Source organism: Mesoplodon bidens, assembly GCF_964165515.1.
Source record: "Mesoplodon bidens genome assembly, chromosome: 16".
NCBI lineage: Eukaryota > Metazoa > Chordata > Mammalia > Artiodactyla > Ziphiidae > Mesoplodon > Mesoplodon bidens.
Window position 1 is genome coordinate 42,363,838 of NC_138173.1, and position 22,379 is coordinate 42,386,216.

Here is a 22,379-nt window from a genome sequence, read left to right on the forward strand (position 1 = left end):
CCTTTAAATGTATAATAAAGAACCAACTTTTGCCAACTATTTTTAGATGTTTTGCCAGTTTTAGATGATCCAAGTGAAATTATTATTTTTATTTTTTATTTTTATTTTTTTTAAATTTATTTATTTTTATTTTTGGCTGTGTTGGGTCTTCGTTTCTGTGCAAGGACTTTCTCTAGTTGTGGCAAGTGGGGGCCACTCTTCATCATGGTGCGCGGGCCTCTCACTGTCGTGGCCTCTCTTGTTGCGGAGCACAGGCTCCAGACGCGCAGGCTCAGTAGTTGTGGCTCACGGGCCCAGTTGCTCCGTGGCATGTGGGATCTTCCCAGACCAGGGCTCGAACCCGTGCCCCCTGCATTGGCAGGCAGATTCTCAACCACTGCGCCACCAGGGAAGCCCGAAATTATTTTTAATTTAAGTTTGTGAGGGAGTCAGAGATTGCTAGTAAAGTACTATCCTTTTTTTTTTTTTTTTTTTTTTTTTTTGTGGTACGTGGGCCTCTCACTGTTGTGGCCTCTCCCGTTGCGTAGCACAGGCTCCGGATGCACAGGCTCAGCGGCCATGGCTCACGGGCCTAGCTGCTCTGCGGCATGTGGGATCTTCCTGGACTGGGGCACGAACCCCTGTCCCCTGCATCGGCAGGTGGACTCTCAACCACTGCGCCACCAGGGAAGCCCTAAAGTACTATCTTTTCTGGTGACTTGTACATGTTTACTTTTAAATTTGAAATTATTCTGGTACATTTCTATTAACTTCACTGATGAGAAGAATTGTAATTAAACTGAGTCCGTCAAAACAGGCATTTATATACAAAACTTTCATAGACTTTTGGGGTAGTATTTGTCATTAGTCAATATAACTTTAAAAAATTTGAAACATTTATGTCTCTCTAAGGTTTCTCTAAGGGAAATATGTTGATATTTTGGAGGAAAACATTAGAATTATTGTTTGGCTTGGGTTTAAAGAATGTATGGAATTAATTTGTGGTTCATATTCTGGTCAGAAAATAAGGTCATGTTTCTACATTAGCATTCTGAACAGTTGATATCAATCCAACAAAAATCATGCCAAATTAAATGTAGCATTTAAAAAATAATGTTGAAAATTGTTCTTGTAATGTTTGAGTCTTTTTAATCAATTAATTGCTTTTTTCTACAATAATTGTAGACAGCTGAAGGGTAATCAAGTTTAAAATATTCAATTTTACTTAAGCATTTTAGATTATAGAACTGTACTTTGAAATAACAACATTGTGTATACCAGTTCTAGAAGCATCCAAGAAATAAAGGCTTACATTATATAAAAACTCGTTGGTATAAACAATGAGAATAATTAGTTGATTCCCAGTATAAAGAGGTTATCATGCTTAGAATTATAGCTTTTCAGTTCAGTAAGTTCTATATGACCTAAGTTAAATATTGGTTTTTATTTTTTAAATGTGATCTTTGACTTTCCATTTAAGTTTGAAGAGTATATCCATTTCACACAAATAAGGCTCACTGAATCATTAGCAAACATGAGCAGAATACTTTTTTTTTTTTAAGTAGCATCTTTATTTTGGAATAGTTTTAGAGTTACAGGAAAGTTGCAGAGATGATACACAGAGTTCTCATATACTCCTTACCCAGTTTTCCCTCTTATTAACATCTTAAGCTATCATAGTTCTTTTGTCAAAACTAGGAAGCCAACATTGGTGCATTATTGTTAAATTCCAGACTTTAATTTCATAATGACCTTTTTCTGTAACATGATCCAAAGTAGGATACCACATTGCATTTAGAAAAGGAGCTTTTAAAAATAATTCAAATTATCTAATTTTTGGATACATAGAAATAATATGCTGTAATTTTCAGGGGAGCAAGAGTATATATATATATATATTTTTTGTCAGCATCTATATCAGTACTTGTTATCTAGTAGGCACTCAGTGAGTATTTGCACGATTGAATGAGTCTGTGACACATACTGTGAGATTATGTACTTTGAAAGTAAAGCCCTTGAATCTGCATCCCTCATAGAACTAAAAAAATTTTGTTGAATCTCTGTGTTTCTTCACAGCTTTCTTTTTGATTACAAATAGGTAGAAATCTTATAAATGATTGAACTAAACCTGATTGAATATATTAGTCAATGTAAAATGAACTTATGTTAAAATATATGTAAATTTTTGGCAGAATATATTAGTGATTTTATGACTAGGGGACTGTTATAGCTACATAGCTTTCACCATTTTAAGCAATATTATTAACAAAAAGGAGTATTTATATTCTCTATATGAACTTATTAGACTAGCATATTCAACCTTTATACCATGGATAATCTGTTACAGCTGTTTTTGTTGCACCTGTTTTCCTGCTTCATAATTTAATTTCCCGAATCTTAAAATTGGCCTTGTTTCCATCAATTCATCATAGTAATGACAGTTTATTGCCATTTAATACTAATTTGACTTACTTAATATTCTTATATTGTTTCATAGCTCACTGAAATGCAAGCTGAGAGTAGTTATTACAGCCCTCAAAAAGTAAAATCTAAAGAAATATTGTGTTGGGAACAAGAAGGAACTACAGTTGAGGTAATCCATCAACATTGAATATACTTTTAAAAATCTTTGTAATGGTCCTTAAGGTTAATATTTAATAAATACAGGTTTTTAAAATCGTAAATAGTATGTTTAAAAATGTATTTATAGCTTTATATTTCTATTTTAGTGATGAGTAGTATTAATTGAAATAATTATTCTTTAACAAAGATTTTACCATAATATGCAACATTAATTTATTCTTTCATTTTTTTCATTTGACTTGTGTGTGCTCATATGTATGAGTGGATTAATGTTCTTGAAGTGCCAGTAATTGCGGATACAAAGGTTTGGGGATACAGAGACAAGTAAGATGTTTCTTATTTTAATAGGATGTGTGATCTGAGGAGAATAAATTTAGAAAGGTCATAATTCTAAAGATGTTTCAACTAATTTAGAAATTCTACAAGGAAAGCTTGTAACATTTTTATTGAAATTCAGGTTCATAACGCTTCCTTTCCTCTTATAGGCCCTTATGATGGGAGAGCCTTTCTTTGATTGCCAGATTGGTTTTGTAGGTTGCAGAGCCATGTGCCTTAAAGGAATTATGGGTGTTAAAGATTTTGAAGAGAGTATGAATAGAAGTGAAACCGTAAGTCAAAATCTCCCCTTTCTTGCATTTTTTTTTTTTTTGGATAGAATGCAGGGATAATGAGGTGCTTATTGAAGTGTTTAACCATACCAAGAAATCTGTTAGACTACATATATCTTTGGCTTGAGAGGGGAACTTTACTGTTTTCCCCTGTAAGAAATTATAGAGCTCAGGGGAATTTAGAAAGTTGGTAGTACTTAACACCTGGACAGTAGTTCCAAGTACTTTCCAATTCATAAATGTTTCTTCTTTCTTGTTTATGGCAGCTACTTGGAGTTCCTCTTTGGTTTGTTAAAATGTTCTTTGCCAAAATAGGCAGTGAAAATGGAGACAGCATGCCTTGTCTTTTTATAGGACCTCAAGTTGTAGTGTGATTTCTATTGACTACTGAATTGGTGTTATAAAACCAAGGTTTTATTTTCTTTAACTGTCTAATGATTTTTTCTCCTGTTCAAAAATTTTGCATTTATTTTCAGGAAGCCTGTTTCTTCATTTGTGGTGAAAATTTGAATATGAAAGGTTTGACATACCTCACAAATTCATTGTTTGATTACCGAAGCCCAGAAAATAATGGTACTCGTGCAGAATTTATCTTGGATGCAGCTAATCATAAGGTCAGAGAATATATATTTGAGCCAAATTCTAGGTTGTGCTGGGGTGGACACTTTGTGTGAATACTTGTGAATGATGTTTCTTCTCCAGTAATATATTCTGAATGCTAGTTGTTTATTGAAACATCTAGCATATTTTTGTCCACCTTCTATATCTAGAGAGGTTTGAGGAGTGCACAAAGATCTCTACTTTTATATGGCGTGCAGCCACAGTTAGTTTATCCATTCCCTACTGTTAAAATAGTCATGGAGGAAACATGTAGAATTATTTCTTTTAATTTCAGTTACTTTTGAAGTGTGGGATTAATGAAAAGAAGTGAAGAATTTAACAATTTACTTTATGTAAATTTTTCATATAAGATTATATTAATGTACTTTTTATGGAATAAATTTAAAACTCAAAAAATGTTCCTGAAGATTAGTATAATAGAATCAATGATTTACATTGATTCTACAGACTTACTTTTGTAGTTGAAAGTAAAGAATTTAATTTTTACCTGCATAATTAACATACATTTAAAATATTTTAGTATACTTTTAGTGTTTGAACTGTTTCACATAAGTGTACTGAAATATTAAGGATTAACTCTATTTGACAGTATATATTAGACCGTTTTGTGATGGTGATAAAGGTCAAGACCGTACTGCCCTACTCCATTGTAGGTATTCATTAACCAGATACTATTGACAAAGTGGTCAAATTGTCTAGTAGAATTATAGATGTCCTTTTGTGTGGTCCAGAGTAAAGGTAACATTACGTTTTTTAGAAGCCAATTCTTTGTGTAACCTCTGTACTTCTTTCTTTTTGGTAATCCTTTGAGTTGGTACACATTCTGCATAAGGATATGTGTCTAATTCTTGATCTATCAGGTTTTAAACTCAAAAGTCTGTTCTATACAATGTATGTTCTGTTTGCTTTGCTTTGTTGTCAGGAGACATACACTGAGATAGCTGGAATGCAAAGGTTCGGGGCTTTTTACATGGATTACCTGTATACAATGGAGAACGCCAGTGGCAAAGGTACTGGTTTCTTTCCTTTATATTTGCTTTTCCTTGAAGAACAGAAACAAAGACTTCTTCAGAATCAATTGGTCCTTGACTGATTGTACTCTGTTACATCAGAGTTACCTTCTGTTACTTTGCGGAATGGTTTAATTTTAATGTCATGGTAGTATTTTCTTAGATTCTTAACATTTTTAGTCCTTTCTTTGTGCAGCTGATCGAAAAGACTTTCGTATAATCAACTATAATTATTAGTTCTAATATGTACCAAATATTAAAAATTTTGATACATCAAATTTCATATTAAGTTGTCAAAGAGCATAAACATTTCCTTTTCTGTATTAAATACATTTTGAAGGTTATATAGATCTTTTTATTAAAAAAAGAATTTATTGTTTCAAACAGAAAAGTAGAAATATATTCTTTTAGAAACTATGGACACAGTCTTTTATTATTTTATTATGTGTTTCATTTTAGTAATCAAACGATTTCAGAAATTTAACTATACTATGTTGTACTTATTATTCCAGCCTTTTTCGTATTGAAAACTTAGTCAAAATAGGGTCACCATTTTTTGTTAATTTTTCATATTTCGATAAATGATTTCTTTGTTTCAGGTGATGAGTTAGATATTGTGAATGCAAAGAAGACCAAAGCATTTCTCAAGAAACCAATAGGTAGTGTTCATGCACTTAAATAAGTGATTCTAATATAGCACGTTAAGGACAGTAATGTAAACAGACAGCTAAAAGAGGTCCAGGTGAGAAGGGGACTACCTTTGTCTGTGGGGTTGAAGACTTCACAGAGGAGTTGATGTTGAAGGATAGTTAAGTTTTGTTAGATGAAAACAGAAGGAAAGAACTGTAATTTTCTGCTTCCTGCTTTCATAATGGATTTCTAAATGTTGGTGTTCTCAGCGGTCAAACCTGGTTTCACTTCTTTCCCTAAACTCTTCCTGAAGTAATCTTATCCTTTTTAATGGATTTGAGTACCTTCTATACGTTGTTGATGTCCATATTTGTATTTTTAGTCCAAACTTATTCTTTCGGATTTAGAATTAAATATATCCAGTGCACACTTGACATTTTTACTTCTGTGTCTCACAAATATCTCAAAATTGAATATGTTGAAATTGAATTATTAAAACCCTCATGACTACCTACTACTTCTCCCCTATTTTCAGTGTTCTCTTACTGGAAAAATTTTCTGCTGTCTTCTAATTGCACAAGCTGGAAATCTGGGAATCGTGACACACTTCTCTCCTAGCATCCAACCCATCGGCATATTTTGTCAAATTTTATCTCTAGAATCTATCTAGAATCTGTCTTTTCTTAAGCTTCACCGTTAATGCTCTCATCCAATCTGTTATCATCTCTAGATTCTAATAGCTTTTTTACTGGCTTTCTCCTTCCACTCTTGCCCTCCTATAATCTATACTGCAATCAGACTGGTTTAATTCTGTGCTTAAAGTCTTCACTGCCTTCGCATTGCTTTATTTAAAAATAAAATTCAGATAGTTGATGAGATTTTGCTGTTGAGTTACTTGGTAGATAATGATAACCACCAAGGAAGATAGAGACACAAAAGGAAGATTTTTGGAGGAAAAGATGTATTTTTTTTCCTTTTTTTTTTTTTGGTACATCTTTATTGGAGTACAATTGGTTTACAATGGTGTGTTAGTTTCTGCTTTATAACAAAGTGAATCAGTCATACATATACATATGTTCCCATATCTCTTCCCTCTTGCATCTCCCTCCCTCCCACCCCCCCATCCCACCCCTCTAGGTGGTCACAAAGCACTGAGCTGATCTCCCTGAGCTATGTGGCTGCTTCCCACAAGTTATCTATTTTACGTTTGGTAGTGTATATATGTCCATGCCACTCTCTCACTTCCTCACAGCTTACCCTTCCCCCTCCCCTTATCCTCAAGTCCATTCTCTAGTAGGTCTGTGTCTTTATTCCCGTCTTACCGCTGGGCTCTTCATGACATTTTTTTTTCTTAGATTCCATATATATGTGTTAGCATATGGTATTTGTCTTTCTCTTTCTGACTTACTTCACTCTGTATGACAGACTCTAGGTCCATCCACCTCACTACAAATAACTCAATTTCATTTCTTTTTATGCCAGAGTAATATTCCATTGTATATATATGCCACATCTTCTTTATCCATTCATCTGTTGATGGACACTTAGGTTGCTTCCATGTCCTGGCTATTGTAAATAGAGCTGCAATGAATATTTTGGTACATGACTCTTTTTGAATTATGGTTTTCTCAGGGTATATGCCCAATAGTGGGATTGCTGGGTCATACGGTAGTTCTATTTTTAGTTTTTTAAGGAACCTCCATACTGTTCTCCATAGTGGCTGTACCAATTCAGATTCCCACCAGGAGTGCAAGAGTGTTCCCTTTTCTCCACACCCTGTCCAGCATTTAGTGTTTCTAGATTTTTTGGTGATGGCCATTCTGACCGGTGTGAAATGATACCTCATTGTAGTTTTGATTTGCATTTCTCTAATGATTAATGATGTTGAGCATTCTTTCATGTGTTTGTTGGCAATCTGTATATCTTCTTTGGAGAAATGTCTATTTAGGTCTTCTGCCCATTTTTGGATTGGGTTGTTTGTTTTTTTGATATTGAGCTGCATGAGCTGCTTGTAAATTTTGGAGATTAATCCTTTGTCAGTTGCTACATTTTCAAATATTTTCTCCCATTCTGAGGGTTGTCTTTTGGTCTTGTTTATGGTTTCCTTTGCTGTGCAAAAGCTTTGAAGGTTCATTAAGTCCCATTTGTTTATCTTTGTTTTTATTTCCATTTCTCTAGGAGGTGGGTCCAAAAGGATCTTGCTGTGATTTATGTCATAGAGTGTTCTGCCTATGTTTTCCTCTAAGAGTTTGATAGTGTCTGGCCTTACATTTAGGTCTTTAATCCATTTTGAGCTTATTTTTCTGTATGGTGTTAGGGAGTGTTCTAATCTCATACTTTTACATGTACCTGTCCAGTTTTCCCATCACCACTTATTGAAGAGGCTGTCCTTTCTCCACTGTACATTCCTGCTTCCTTTATCAAAGATAAGGTGACCATATGTGCGTGGGTTTATCTCTGGGCTTTCTATCCTGTTCCATTGATGTATATTTCTGTTTAGTGCCAGTACCATACTGTCTTGATTACTGTAGCTTTGTAGTATAGTCTGAAGTCGGGGAGCCTGATTCCTCCAGCTCTGTGTTTCGTTCTCAAGATTGCTTTGGCTATTTGGGGTCTTTTGTGTTTCCATACAAATTGTGAAATTTTTTCTTCTAGTTCTGTGAAAAATGCCAGTGGTAGTTTGATAGGGATTGCATTGAATCTGTAGATTGCTTTGGGTAGTAGAGTCATTTTCACAATGTTGATTCTTCCAATCCAAGAACATGGTACACCTCTCCATCTATTTGTATCATCTTTAATTTCTTTCATCAGTGTCTTATAATTTTCTGCATACAGGTCTTTTGTCTCCTTAGGTAGGTTTATTCCTAGATATTTTATTCTTTTTGTTGCAGTGGTAAATGGGAGTGTTTTCTTGATTTCACTTTCATATTTTTCATCATTAGTGTATAAGAATGCCAGAGATTTCTGTGCATTAATTTTGTATCCTGCTACTTTACCAAATTCATTGATTAGCTCTAGTAGTTTTCTGGTAGCATCTTTAGGATTCTCTCTATATAGTTTCAGGTCATCTGCAAACAGTGACAGCTTTACTTCTTCTTTTCCGATTTGGATTCCTTTTATTTCCTTTTTTTCTCTGATTGCTGTGGCTAAAACTTCCAAAACTATGTTGAATAAGAGTGGTGAGAGTGGGCAACCTTGTTTTGTTCCTGATCTTAGTGGAAATGCTTTCAGTTTTTCACCATTGAGGATGATGTTGGCTGTGGGTTTGTCATATATGGCCTTTATTATGCTGAGGAAAGTTCCCTCTGTGCCTACTTTCTGCAGGGTTTTTATCATAAATGGGTGTTGAGTTTTGTCGAAAGCTTTCTCTGCATCTATTGAGATGATCATATGGTTTTTCTCCTTCAACTTGTTAATATGGTGTATCACGTTGATTGATTTGCGTATATTGAAGAATCCTTGCATTCCTGGAATAAACCCCACTTGATCATGGTGTATGATCCTTTTAATGGGCTGTTGGATTCTGTTTGCTAGTATTTTGTTGAGGGTTTTTGCATCTATGTTCATCAGTGATATTGGCCTGTAGTTTTCTTTCTTTGTGACATCCTTGTCTGGTTTTGGTTTCAAGGTGATGGTGGCCTCGTAGAATGAGTTTGGGAGTGTTCCTCCCTCAGCTATATTTTGGAAGAGTTTCAGAAGGATAGGTGTTAGCTCTTCTCTAAATGTTTGATAGAATTCGCCTGTGAAGCCATCTGGTCCTGGGCTTTTGTTTGTTGGAAGATTTTTCATCACAGTTTCAATTTCAGTGCTTGTGATTGGTCTGTTCATATTTTCTATTTCTTCCTGATTCAGTCTTGGCAGGTTGTGCATTTCTAAGAATTTGTCCATTTCTTCCAGGTTTTCCATTTTATTGGCATAGAGTTGCTTGTAGTAATCTCTCATGATCTTTTGTATTTCTGCAGTGTCAGTTGTTACTTCTCCTTTTTCATTTCTAATTCTATTGATTTGAGTCTTCTCCCTTCTTTTCTTGATGAGTCTGGCCAATGGTTTGTCAATTTTGTTTATCTTCTCAAAGAACCAGCTTTTAGTTTGGTTGATCTTTGCTATCGTTTCCTTCATTTCTTTTTCATTTATTTCTGATCTGATCTTTATGATTTCTTTCCTTCTCCTAACTTTGGGTTTTTTTTGTTCTCCTTTCTCTAATTGCTTTAGGTACAAGGTCAGGTTGTTTATTTGAGATGTTTCCTGTTTCTTAAGATGGGATTGTATTGCTATAAGCTTCCCTCTTAGCACTGCTTTTGCTGCATCCCATAGGTTTTGGGTCATCATGTGTCCTTGTCATTTGTTTCTAGGTACTTTTTGATTTCCTCTTTGATTTCTTCCGTGATCACTTCCTTATTAAGTAGTGTATTGTTTAGCCTCCATTTGTTTGTATTTTTTACAGGTCTTTTCCTGTAATTGATATCTAGTCTCATAGCATTGTGGTAGGAAAAGTTAATTGATACCATTTCAATCTTCTTAAACTTGATTTCTGATGCATGATATGATCTATCCTGGAGAATGTTCCATGAGCCCTTGAGAAAAATGTGTATTCTGTTGTTTTTAGATGGAATGTCTTATAAATATCAGTTAAGTCCTTTTTGTTTAATGTATCATTTAAGGCTTGTGTTTCCTTATTTATTTTCATTTTGGATGATCTGTCCATTGGTGAAAGTGGGGTGTTAAAGTCCCCTGCTATGAATGTGTTACTGTTGATTTCCCATTTAATGGCTGTTAGTATTTGCCTTATGTATTGAGGTACTCCTATGTTGGTTGCATAAATATGTACAATTGTTATATCTTCTTCTTGGATCGATCCCTTGATCATTATGTAGTGTCCTTCTTTGTCTCTTGTAATAGTCTTTATTGTAAAGTCTATTTTGTCTGATATGAGAATCGCTACTCCAGGTTTCTTTTGGTTTCCATTTGCATGGAATATCTTTTTCTATGCCCTCACTTTCAGTCTGTATGTGTCCCTAGGTCTGAAGTGAGTCTCTTGTAGACAGCATATATATGGGTCTTGTTTTTGTTTCCATTCAGCCAGTCTGTGTCTTTTGGTGGGAGCATTTTAACCATTTACATTTAAGGTAATGATCGATATGTATGTTCCTATTCTCATGTTCTTAATTGTTTTGGGTTTGTTATTGTAGGTCTTTTCCTTCTGTTGTGTTTCTTGCCTAGAGAAGTTCCTTTAGCATTTGTTGTAAAGCTGGTTTGGTGGTGCTGAACTCTCTCAGCTTTTGCTTGTCTGTAAAGGTTTTAATTTCTCCATCAAATCTGAATGAGATCGTTGCTGGGTAGAGTAATCTTGTTTGTAGGTTTTTCTCCTTCATCACTTTAAATATGTCCTGCCAGTCCCTTCTGGCCTGCAGAGTTTCTGCTGAAAGATCAGCTGTTAACCTTATGGGGATTCCCTTGTGTGTTATTTGTTGTTTTTCCCTTGCTGCTTTTAATATGTTTTCTTTGTATTTAATTTTTGATAGTTTGATTAGTATGTGCCTTGGCATGTTTCTCCTTGGATTTATCTTGTATGGGACTCTCTGTGATTCCTGGACTTGGTTAACTATTTCCTTTCCCATATTAGGGAAGTTTTCAACTATAATGTCTTGAAATGTTTTCTCAGTCCCTTTCTTTTTCTCTTCTTCTTCTGGGACCCCTATAGTTCGAATGTTGGTGTGTTTAATGTTGTCCCAGCGGTCTCTGAGACTGTCCTCAGTTCTTTTCATTTTTTTTTTCTTTATTCTGCTCTGCAGTAGTTATTTCCACTATTTTATCTTCTATGTCACTTATCCATTCTTCTGCCTCAGTTATTCTGCTATTGATCCCTTCTACAGTGTTTTTAATTTCATTTATTGTGTTGTTCATCGTTGCTTGTTTCCTCTTTAGTTCTTCTAGGTTCTTGTTAAATGTTTCTTGCATTTTCTGTATTCTATTTCCAAGATTTTGGATCATCTTTACTATCATTATTCTGAATTCTTTTTCAGGTAGCCTGCCTATTTTCTCTTCATTTGTTAGGTCTGGTGGGTTTTTACCTTGCTCCTTCATCTGCTGTGTGTTTCTCTGCCTTCTCATATTGCTTATCTTACTGTGTTTGGGGTCTCCTGTTTGCAGGCTGCAGGTTTCTAGTTCCCGTTGCTTTTGGTGTCTGTCCCCAGTGGCGAAGGTTGGTTCAGTGGGTTGTGTAGGCTTCCTGGTGGAGGGAACTGGTGTCTGTGTTCTGGTGGATGTGGCTGGATTTTGTCTTTCTGGTGGGCAGGTCCACGTCTGGTGGTGTGTTTTGAGGCGCCTGTGGCCTTCTTATGATTTTAGGCAGCCTCTGTGCAAATGGGTGGGATTGTGTTCCTGTGTTGCTAGTTGTTTGGCATAGGGTGTCCAGCACTGTAGCTTGCTGGTCTTTGAGTGAAGGTGGGTGTTGGTGTTGAGATGGAGATCTCTGGGAGATTTTCACTGTTTGATATTATGTGGAGCTGGGAGGTCTCTTGTGGACCAGTGTCTTGAACTCGGCTCTCCCACGTCAGAGACACAGTACTGACTCCTGGCTGCAGCACCATGAGCCTTTCAACCACACGGCTCAGAATAAAAGGGAGAAAAAGAAAGAAAGAAAGAAGGAAAGAAAGAGGATAAAATAAAATAAAATAAAATAAGACAAAATAAAACAAAGTTATTAAAATAAAAAATAACAAGAAAAAATTTTTTTAGAAAGTAAAAGAACAAAAAACGGAAAGACAGAACCCTAGGAGAAATGGTGAAAGCAAAGCTATATAGACAAAATCTCACACAGAAGCATACTCATACACACTCACAAAAAGAGGAAAAGGGGAAAAAATAATATATCTTCCTCCCAAAGCCCACATCCTCAGTTTAGGATGATTCGTTGTCTATTCAGGTATTCCACAGTTGCAGGGTACATCAAGTTGATTGTGGAGATTTAATCCGCTGCTCCTAAGGCTGCTGGGAGAGATTTCCCTCTCTCTTCTTTGTTCTCACAGCTCCCGGGGCTCAGTTTTGCATTTGGCCCCGCCTGTGTGTGTAGGTTGCCGGAGGGCGTCTGTTCTTCACTCAGATAGGACGGGGTTAATGGAGCCGCTGATTCGGGGGCTCTGGCTCACTTAGGCTGGGGGGAGGGAGGGGCATGGAGTGCGGGGTGAAGACTGCGGCGGCAGAGGCCGACGGGACGTTGCACCAGCCTGAGGTGCCCCATGCGTTCTCCTGGGGAAGTTGTCCCTGGATCCTGGGACCCTGGCCGTGGCGGGCTCCACAGGCTCCCAGGAGGGGAGGTGGGGATAGTCACCTGTGCTCGCACACAGGCTTCTTGGTGGCGTTGCAGCAGCCTTAGCGTCTCATGCCCATCTCTGGAGTCCGCGCTGTTAGCCGCGGCTGTGCCAGTCTCTGGAGCTCCTTTAAGCAGCGCTCTTAATCCCCTCTCCTCGCGCACCAGGAAACAAAGAGGGAAGAAAAAGTCTCTTGCCTCTTTGGCAGCCCTAGACTTTTTCCTGGACTCTCTCCCGGCCAGCCGTGGTGCACTGACCCCTTCAGGCTGTGTTCACGCAGCCAACCCCAGTCCTCTCCCTGGGATCCGACCTCCGAAGCCGGAGCCTCAGCTGCCAGCCCCGCCCGCCCCGGCGGCCGAGCAGAAAAGCCTCTCGGGCTGGTGAGTGCTGGTCGGCACCGATCCTCTATGCGGGAATCTCTCCGCTTTGCCCTCCGCACCGCTGTTGCTGCGCTCTCCTCTGTGGCTCCGAAGCTTTACCCTCTGCCACCCGCCGTCTCCGCCCGCGAAGGGGCTTCTAGTGTGTGGAAACCTTTCCTCCTTCATGGCTCCCTCCCACTGGTGCAGGTCCCGTCCCTATTCTTTTGTCCCTGTTTATTCCTTTTTCTTTTGCCCTACCCAGGTACGTGGGGAGTTTCTTGCCTTTTGGGGGGTCTGAGGTCTTCTGCCAGCGTTCAGTAGGTGTTCTGTAGAAGTTGTTCCACGTGTAGATGTATTTCTGATGTATCTGTGGGGAGGAAGGTGATCTCCGCGTCTTATTCTTCTGCCATCTTCCCCCTCATCTCACAAAAGATGTGTTTTGAGGTATCCGTGGACATTGGTAGAGATGCTCAGGGGTCTGTTATATGTATTAGGTTTCCTCCACTGCAGCATTCGTATGAAACCTTTGGTAATCCGAAATGGTGTTAAGTGAAGAAGCAGTTATCTTAGGACAGATCTTGTTATCGGATGCGCAAAATAAATTGAGAAAAGCGCGTATGCTCCAAGACACAGTTCAAAGCTGTGCTGGCTTGATATTGAGATTCTGAGTATAGTTCCTGGGGAAGGAGTTTGCTGGTGCCACTCTAGACGCTGGGGGTTTGCGCTGCCTCTGTAACGCTTCGCTGCAAAACAAGTGGTGAATGCTGTTTTCACCTTTTTTGTAAAAGTGAAAATTCTCTTCAGATTTATTTTGGTTAGGGAAACAGATTTTTGTAAAACTGAAATGGCCTAAAGCTAACTTTTGAAAAGCAAGGGATACCTGTATATGAAAGTACAATCGGAAGTCTCTGTTCTAAGACCTTTGCAAATTTTTATTGTGTTGTAGTTGCCAAATGTAAGCTGGTAGGTTTCCTCTTGTTTAGTATGATGTCTTACACATGTGCTGTGAATTTGGTATTTTGTGAGGTGGAGTATGAAGTAGTCTGCCTATCAAGTAAAGGAAACCTCTCACTGAAAATTTTATTTGTATATATTTGTTTCTAAAGTTTTTAAAAGATTGAAACATGATATATATTTGCTAGGATGCTTATATATTTTCTGCCTGAGAAGCTGGTAGTTTGCTACTTTTTGAATTTTTCACATATTTCATTCCTGTGAATAGTGTGCATTGTTTTATAGATATCTTAGTCTTTAACTTTTTTTAAACAAAATGTTAGATCATAACATACAAACAGAAAAGTTCTATACATTTACGTACAGAATAGCAAAGAAATAGAAGCAGCTGTGTATTCCCCACACAAGCCAAGAAACAGGACAGTGTCAACATTGCTGGCCTCCTGTGTGTTCCTTTTCCATCACAGTCTTCTCCCTCCCTAACTGGAAGAAACTGCTCTTCTTAGGCTTGTGTTAATCATTTTCTTGCTTTTGGTTTACTGCTTACACAGATACTTTCTCAGCTGTGCAAGCAGATAATTTTTTTGAGTAAATAATAAGATTCATCTGTTAATTTAACTTGTGAATGTCACATGTACATTAAAAATGTGTTCATTCATTCACCCAGTAATCTGTTCACTTGTTCTTTGCTTGCTTTTTGGTAGCTGCTTTCATATGTGTGTTTCTCATTGTGAATCTATATTCACTGATAATATAGTGGTGGCGATAACGGCTAATATTTATTGAATGGTTTTAAATGGAAGGCGCTCTTCTGAATGTTTTACCTGTAGTAGCTAATTTAATCTTCATAATAACCCTATAAGTAGATAACAGTATCCCCATTTTCCATATGAGGAAACAGCCAGTCCTATACAGGTTTTGTAACTTGGCCAAGATCACACACCTATTATGTGGGATTTGAACCCAGCTAGTTTAAACTCTACAGCTTGCATTCATAACTACCATGTTCAGATTTTCTTCTTTCTTGGATTACTTGAAACAAGAAATTTGTGGAATTTTCAGTATTTATAAATCTAAGAAAAGTGGGCTTCCCTGGTGGCGCAGTGGTTGAGAGTCCGCCTGCCGATGCAGGGGACACGGGTTCGTGCCCCGGTCCGGGAGGATCCCACATGCCGCGGAGCGGCTGGGCCCGTGAGCCGTGGCCGCTGGGCCTGCACGTCCGGAGCCTGTGCTCCGCGGTGGGAGAGGCCACAACAGTGAGAGGCCCGCGTACCGCAAAAAAAAAAACCCTAAGAAAAGTATTTTGAATTCTCAAAAGAGGTTAATTTTGAATTCTTCAAAGAAATATTTTATCTAAAATTCTTGGTTTGTTGTGATGACATTTATTTATTTCTGTAGTCCAAGTTATCAAAAAGTGTGCTAAATTTTATCTTAGGTATCTAAATGCATATTAAACTAATAATTTTACACAGTTTGTAGTGGATTCTGAAATTTTGAAAGCAGATTTGATTAGTGTGCTTTATTTAAGTAAGTTCATGATAGTATTTACTTAATGTAAAAAACTAGTAAATGCAGTAAGAAAAAGAGCTTGTATTATTTATTTTTGTTGTGATAAATGATGTAGTAGTACTTTACCCACATTATAAAATGACACATAAAGAAAAATTTGGTTAATAAGTTTCTTCTGCTGCTGCTTGATATTAATAAGCATTCTGATAATTATTTCATTTTTGTTTTGCTACTTGAAAGCACTCACTGTTTTAGAAACTAAATTATTTCTTATTAATATAACTTTAAATATTATTGTTGTAACTTTTAGTCTTTTTTTATTTAAGAAGTTATTGCAAATGTTTTTATGGACCTAAAGTAGATAGCTGAAAATTAATCTACAACAGGAATATTTTAGAGACATAGAGATGAAATTGAAACGATTTAGTTATTGGATTGAGGAAAAGGATGAGAGAGAGGCATCATGGTTCATTGCCCTTTTGAATCCGGATGTCTTGGGAGAGTGTTGGTGTTAATTTAGGGGAATGTTGGAGTAGAAGCATTTGTGTTTCCTAAATTATTCTATTTAAGGATTAATTTTCTAGTTCCTGGGTTAGAGCTACTGTTTTTCTTTAAAGGATGGGTTTTATACAGAGACTCAGACTCATAAGGTATAAGTTAAATACAGCAAACTTTAATGAGAACCAGTGGGGAAAGAAAGCAGGTGAATTTCTAGTAAAAGAAGACACGTAGGGATATATAGTTCTCACGAATGAAAGTAGAGTTCCTTGTGCACTGGCAGCACAGATGGTTGATGGAGCTGTTTTGGTAGCTTGCAGATTCCTCTTCACATAGGGAGAAGAATAATTTTCTATTAGTAGGTATAAAGGTATGGGCAGATGTAGGCAGTACAGGTTCTTTTGCCTCTTGCTGTCCTGGAGAGACTGGCAAGTCCTTCATTTTAATTAGGCTAACTTGATATTGTATTGACTCTTAATAAGAGTAGCCAAACATTCAGGGGGCTGGAGTGACCAAACTTATTGAGGGTGAGCACAAGTAAATACCTTGCTGAAAAGATGTAGCTAAAAGACAGTCACAGTTTTACATTTTAGATAAGTTACTGACATTATAATCAAGTTGCATTATCTGAAAAAAAGAATAGAAGCCTCTAGACTTCTATTGTTTTAGAGACAATCTGATGTCTAAAAGAAAGGTCTTCTTGTAAATTGACATTTTTTAAAGAAGCCTAATAACCTCTACAGGACTCAAAGCAGGATATTTTCCTTGTTTTTGAATATTTTGATTTGCAACCAGAGTCCTTCTGGTTATCTTCAAGCTACCTCATCCTAACAGGTAACTCTAGAAATGTCTGGTTTAGCTATGGAAAGTAGCATTTTTTAATGTTAATGATATGTTGTTTATACCTAATTTATAATGTGACTCTTATTTATGTATATCATGTTTAAGATTAACTTTGTATGTTTTATTTGTGACATTTAAGTCTGTGTGTAGTCATCTTGTTAAGAATATATGAGGACTTCCCTGGTGGCGCAGTGGTTAAGAATCTGCCTGCCAATGCAGGGGACACAGGTTCGAGCCCTGGTCTGGGAAGATCCCACATGCCACAGAGCAATTAAGCCCATGCGCCACAACTGAGCCTGTGCTCTAGAGCCTGCGAGCCACAACTGCTGAGCCCGCGTGCCACAACTACTAAAGCCTGCGCGCCTAGAACCCGTGTTCCACAACAAGAGAATCAACCACAATGAGAAGCCTGCTCACTGCAACGAGGAGTAGCCCCCGCTCACTGCAACTAGAGAAAGCCTGCGTGCAGCAGAGAAGACCCAATGCAGCCAAAAATAAATAAATAAATTTAAAAAATGTTTTTTTTTTAAAGAGAATATATGAATAATAAATTTAATTATTTTTTTTGTCTCTGGTACTGGGACTAGAGATTGAACTGAACTCCTTTGTTTGAAATGAAGGAAATGTATTTTTGAAAAAGTTACTAAAAGGTGTAGATATAGAATTTTTGTGTTTAAGTGGACCTTCCTACATTCTAAAGGTAGTAAATGCTGGAAAGTTTTACTTCCCTATTTTTGTTTGAGTAAACCTAAGACTTAAGAAGTAAAATTTACTGTATGTTATCACTTAAAAATAGTGAATTTGTATATTAAAACCAAATCTCTAAGGTGTGGACAGGTTAGATAAGGAGAAATACCTGTAGGTAGTGCTAAGATTTTCTTTAGAAGACATCCTTGGTTCCTCTTCGACATATGGGCAGATAAGGGATTGGGGAAATTGGATTCCACCCTGTGGAGCATGGCCATAATGATTTTATTCTGGAAATAGTTCAAAGCAGGTAATACCTATTGTTTACTTCCCTGGTCATTAGAAAACTCTTGAGGAACCTTTGAACATGTAGTTTTAAGCAATCAATTTTTTCTGTGTAACTTCTAAGATAAAATAGTAGTAAAATGCAACTTCTTCGAGAGTCTCCTTTCCCAGTCAACCTAATAGTATTGTGTATAGAATTATTGGGTATAGGCCAATTAGATTTTAGAAAATAATTTTTTAAGAATGACCATTTCAATTTTATAGCACATCTTATAACATTAAATAGATAACAGGAATAATTGTTTTTCAAATCAACTGTCTTTTGTTGATAATACCTTCTCATCTACATAAAGAAAAATATAGATCAGCAGGGTTCTGTGTATCCAGTTGATGTAGAATTGGTTTTAAGGTATTAAGCTCTAAGCTAAAAAGGTAAGAGAAATATTAAAATATATATTTGGTATATCTGATTGATGCTTACCTATTAATATAATTTTGGCTTCTTGCAGGTTCTGCAAATCAACAAGACTTTTCTTCAGGGAAAAGTGAAGATTTGGGAACACTTCAGGAAAAGTCTACCAAAAGCCTTGTTATAGGTCCTCTTGATTTTCGCTTGGATAGCAGTGCAGTACATAGAATTTTAAAAATGATTGTTTGTGCCTTGGAACATGAATACGAACCATATAGTAGACTAAAACCAGGTTTGTTTTTGGCTTAATTTTGAACCTCTTGCCAGTTGATTTGAATGACTGTATAATCCAATTTGTTGTATTTTGCTAACTTAACGTTTTTAGTATGTTTTGCCTATCTGATTTTCATATATTTACTTGTTAATTTAAAGAGTAAACTTACATGTGGAAGTTATGGGAGAGGTTGGTATTCGAAAATTATTTGCATAAGTATGTGCTTTTTTTGCCAGCATTTGTCAGTATTTTATTGTCACCTTTTGATACTCTTTCCCTTGTATACTCCTGAAATATGACCATTTTTCCACTTTAGTGGATTCTAAGGAGGAGACATGAAGAAGATGGGTTTTAAGCATACGAATTTAACATTCAAGAAAACTTAGGTCCTACTGGTAAAAAAAATTTTCTGTATGACTGATATTTTCTGCATGGTATAAAGATATGGTTATCACAGTTTCATAAAATACAAATTTCCTTTTCATGCAATGAAGCACTCTAGAGCAGGACATAAGTATAATGAGGGAGTATAGAATAATAAAGACCTCAGCCTGTGGCATCAGGCTGAGTTCTGACCCCCACTTCTTACTGACCTTAGGAAGTAATCAACATCACTGATTTTTCCATTTCTCTATCTCTGTGAGTTTAATTATTGCGATAGAGTTGGTTAAATTGTCTCCCCAGTATCCATTCTCCTCTTATAGTAATAGAAATTTCTATGGTAGAAACTTTCATGATAGAAATAAAGACTGCACTTCCCAAATGCAGTCATATGACTAGGTTCTGGCTACTGGATGGGAGCAAAACTTCATGTGAATTTTTGCGACAGGAATTTAAAAGGAAAAGATTGTGCCTTCCTTTTTTACTTTTTCCCTTCCTTCTTGCTGGAAAGCAATTATAATGGCAGGGCTGGACCTGCTAGCTTCAACTCTGAGATGAAAAGTGCATGCTGAGGATGACAGAACAGTAAGATAGAGAGAGCCTAAGTCTTCAGTAGTGTGGTGGCACCATGGATCCTCTAGACTCAGATTGATGAGTGAAAGAGAAGTAAGCATTGTTTTTGTTGACACTTCTGTTATTTTCTTTTGTCACAGCAAATTTACTTTTGTCCTAAATGATACGCTTATAGGACCTACTTCCAAAGACTAATGCATGTAAAATCACGTAACATAGTGCCGTAAGTGCTTGACATGTTCATACATTCATTTCTTGCACCTTGCTTGAATGCCTACTCCATTGCCAGATACTCTGATAAGTGCTAGGATAGTATGTACAGAATGGCTAGAACAGAAAACTGTGACAACACCAAATATTGGGGAGGACGTGAAGAAACTGGATCACTGATTCATTGCTGGTGGGAATATAAAATGGTACAGCCACTCCTAAAAACGTTTTGGCAGTTTTTTAAAAAACTTAACATGCAGCTGCCATATAGCCCAGCAACTGCAATCCTGGGCATTTATCCCAGAGAAATGAGAACTAATGTTCACACAAAAAACAGTATATAATTAATTTTTCTCATGCTAAAACCCAAGCTGGTAGGTACTCCAGGGGACTAGGGTGACTCTCTCTCATGATGTGGTCTTAGACCCAGAATTCCTTTTATCTTGTTCTTCCACCATCCTCTGAGGTATACTTCATCTACATGGTCAATGTTGGCTCACCATTACAGTGTCTAATTTTAATCAGTAGTAAGGGGGAACAAGAGAAAATGGTAGACATGTAGTTTCACTTAATGACATGGCTCTGTCATCTTATTGACCCAAACTTAGTAACATGTCCCTGCACCCAGCAGCCAGGGAGACTGGAAAATGTATTCTCTAGACAGAGTCCATATACCTCACTTAAAATTCAGAGAGTTTTATTGCTAAAAGGAAGAAGAAAAGATTGCAATTAGCAATCTCTTCCACAGTGGAATTATGCCACACACACACACACACACACACACACACACGTTTATATAAAATGAATTTTTATTTGAAGCAGTTTATTATTTCAGAAATATTTATGATCTCTGTAAAGAAACTGCTGCTAACTGACTTTGTAAGGCAGTTCTCTGAGTAGTTAGCAGTTCCCCTCCCCGCCCCTTTTTTTACTTTGTTATTGAAGTGTAAGATACATACTGGAAAGCACACAAAACTAAGGGTATGGTTTTGTGAATTTTGTAAACTTAACCACATCTATGTGACTAACTGTTCAGGAAATGGAACTTTACCAGCACTCCAGTATTCTCCTTCTTGCCCTCTTTTGGTTATTACTCTGAACCCAGAGGGTAACCACTCTCCTTACTTCTAACGTCCTAGATTTAGTTTGACATATTTTAGAATTCATGTAAATGTAATCACACAGTATATACTCTTTTGCCTGTGGCTTTAGCTTACATTATGTTTGTGGGATTCATTCTCATTTCTTTTTAGTATCCCATTTTGTGAATATACCATAACTTATTTATCCATTTTACTGTTGATGAGTATTTGGTTAGTTTCTAGTTTTTGGTTATTATGGTAGTGATGCTACCAACATTCTAGTACATACCTTTTGATTAACATATATACTAATTTCTGTTAGGAATTTAAGGGTGGAATCACTTAGGTAAAACGATCATATATGTTCACCTTTAGTAAATATCTCTGAACTGTTTTCAATTTGGTTGAATCACTTTACACGCCTACCAGCAGTGTAGGAGAGTTTTAGTTGCCCTTGATCAGGGGGTTAGCAAATTATGACTTATTGCCTCTTTTTGTACAGCTTATGAGTTGATAATGGGTTTTGCATTTTAAATAGTTGGAAAAAATACAAAAAAGGTTGATATTTTGTGACACATGAAAACTATATGAAAATTAATTTTCAGTTTTCATAGGTAAACTTTTATTGGAACATAGTCTTGCTCATTTAATTATGTTTTGTCTGTGACTGCTTTTGTACTAGTTGCAGAATTGAGTAATTGGGACAAACTGTATGACCCACAAAGCCTAAAGTATTATTTTTTCAAATTAATTTATTAATTTTTGGCTGCATTGGGTCTTCGTTGCTGTGAGTGGGCTTTCTCTAGTTGTGGCGAGCAGGGGCTACTCTTCGTTGTGGCGCACGGGCTTCTCATTGCGGTGGCTTTTCTTGCGGAGCATAGGCTCTAGGCACGCGGGCTTCAGTAGTTGTGGCTCGCGGGCTCTAGAGTGCAGGTTCAGTAGTTGTGTTCCATGGGCTTAGTTGCTCCACGGCATGTGGGATCTTCCTGGATCAGGGTTTGAACTCATGTCCCCTGCATTGGCAGGTGGATTCTTAACCACTGTGTCACCAGGGAAGTCCCCTAGGTATTTTCTTTTCTTTTCTTTTTTTTTAATATTATTTATTTACTTATTTTTGGCTGTGTTGGGTCTTTGTTGCTGTGCGTGAGCTTTGTCTAGTTTCAGCGAGCAGGGGCTACTCTTCGTTGTGGTGTGCGGGCTTCTCATTGCAGTGGCTTCTCTTGTTGCGGAGCACTGGCTTCAGCAGTTGTGGCCCGCGGGCTCTAGAGTGTAGGCTCAGTTGTGGCGCACGGGCTTAGTTGCTCCTTGGCATGTGGGATCTTCCCGGACCAGGGCTCGAACCTATGTCCCCTGTATCGGCAGGTGGATTCTTAACCACTGCGCCACCAGGGAAGTCCCCCCTAAAGTATTTTCTCTATGGCTATTTATAGAAAAAGTTTGCTGAGACATATTTGCCAACTTTTAGTATTCTTGGTCTTTTTCATTTTAGCTTTTACAGTGGATGTGTAGTGCTACCACATCGTGACATTATTTGCAGTTATCTGATACCTAACGATGTTAACTTGCTTTTGAAA

At 37.1% G+C, this 22,379-nt stretch overlaps 1 protein-coding gene across 10 annotated transcripts in view; it reads left to right on the plus strand.

Moving 5' to 3' along the window:
• VPS13B (vacuolar protein sorting 13 homolog B) overlaps nt 1-22,379 on the plus strand; it is an 805,800-nt gene that overhangs the window by 87,468 nt on the left and 695,953 nt on the right. For all 10 annotated transcript variants that reach the window (XM_081258369.1, XM_081258366.1, XM_081258373.1 and 7 more), the window contains 5 exons: nt 2,477-2,572; nt 3,048-3,170; nt 3,647-3,784; nt 4,714-4,801; nt 18,386-18,577. In XM_081258369.1, the coding sequence (XP_081114495.1) occupies nt 2,477-2,572; nt 3,048-3,170; nt 3,647-3,784; nt 4,714-4,801; nt 18,386-18,577 (637 nt within the window). The remainder of the gene's footprint in view (nt 1-2,476; nt 2,573-3,047; nt 3,171-3,646; nt 3,785-4,713; nt 4,802-18,385; nt 18,578-22,379) is intronic.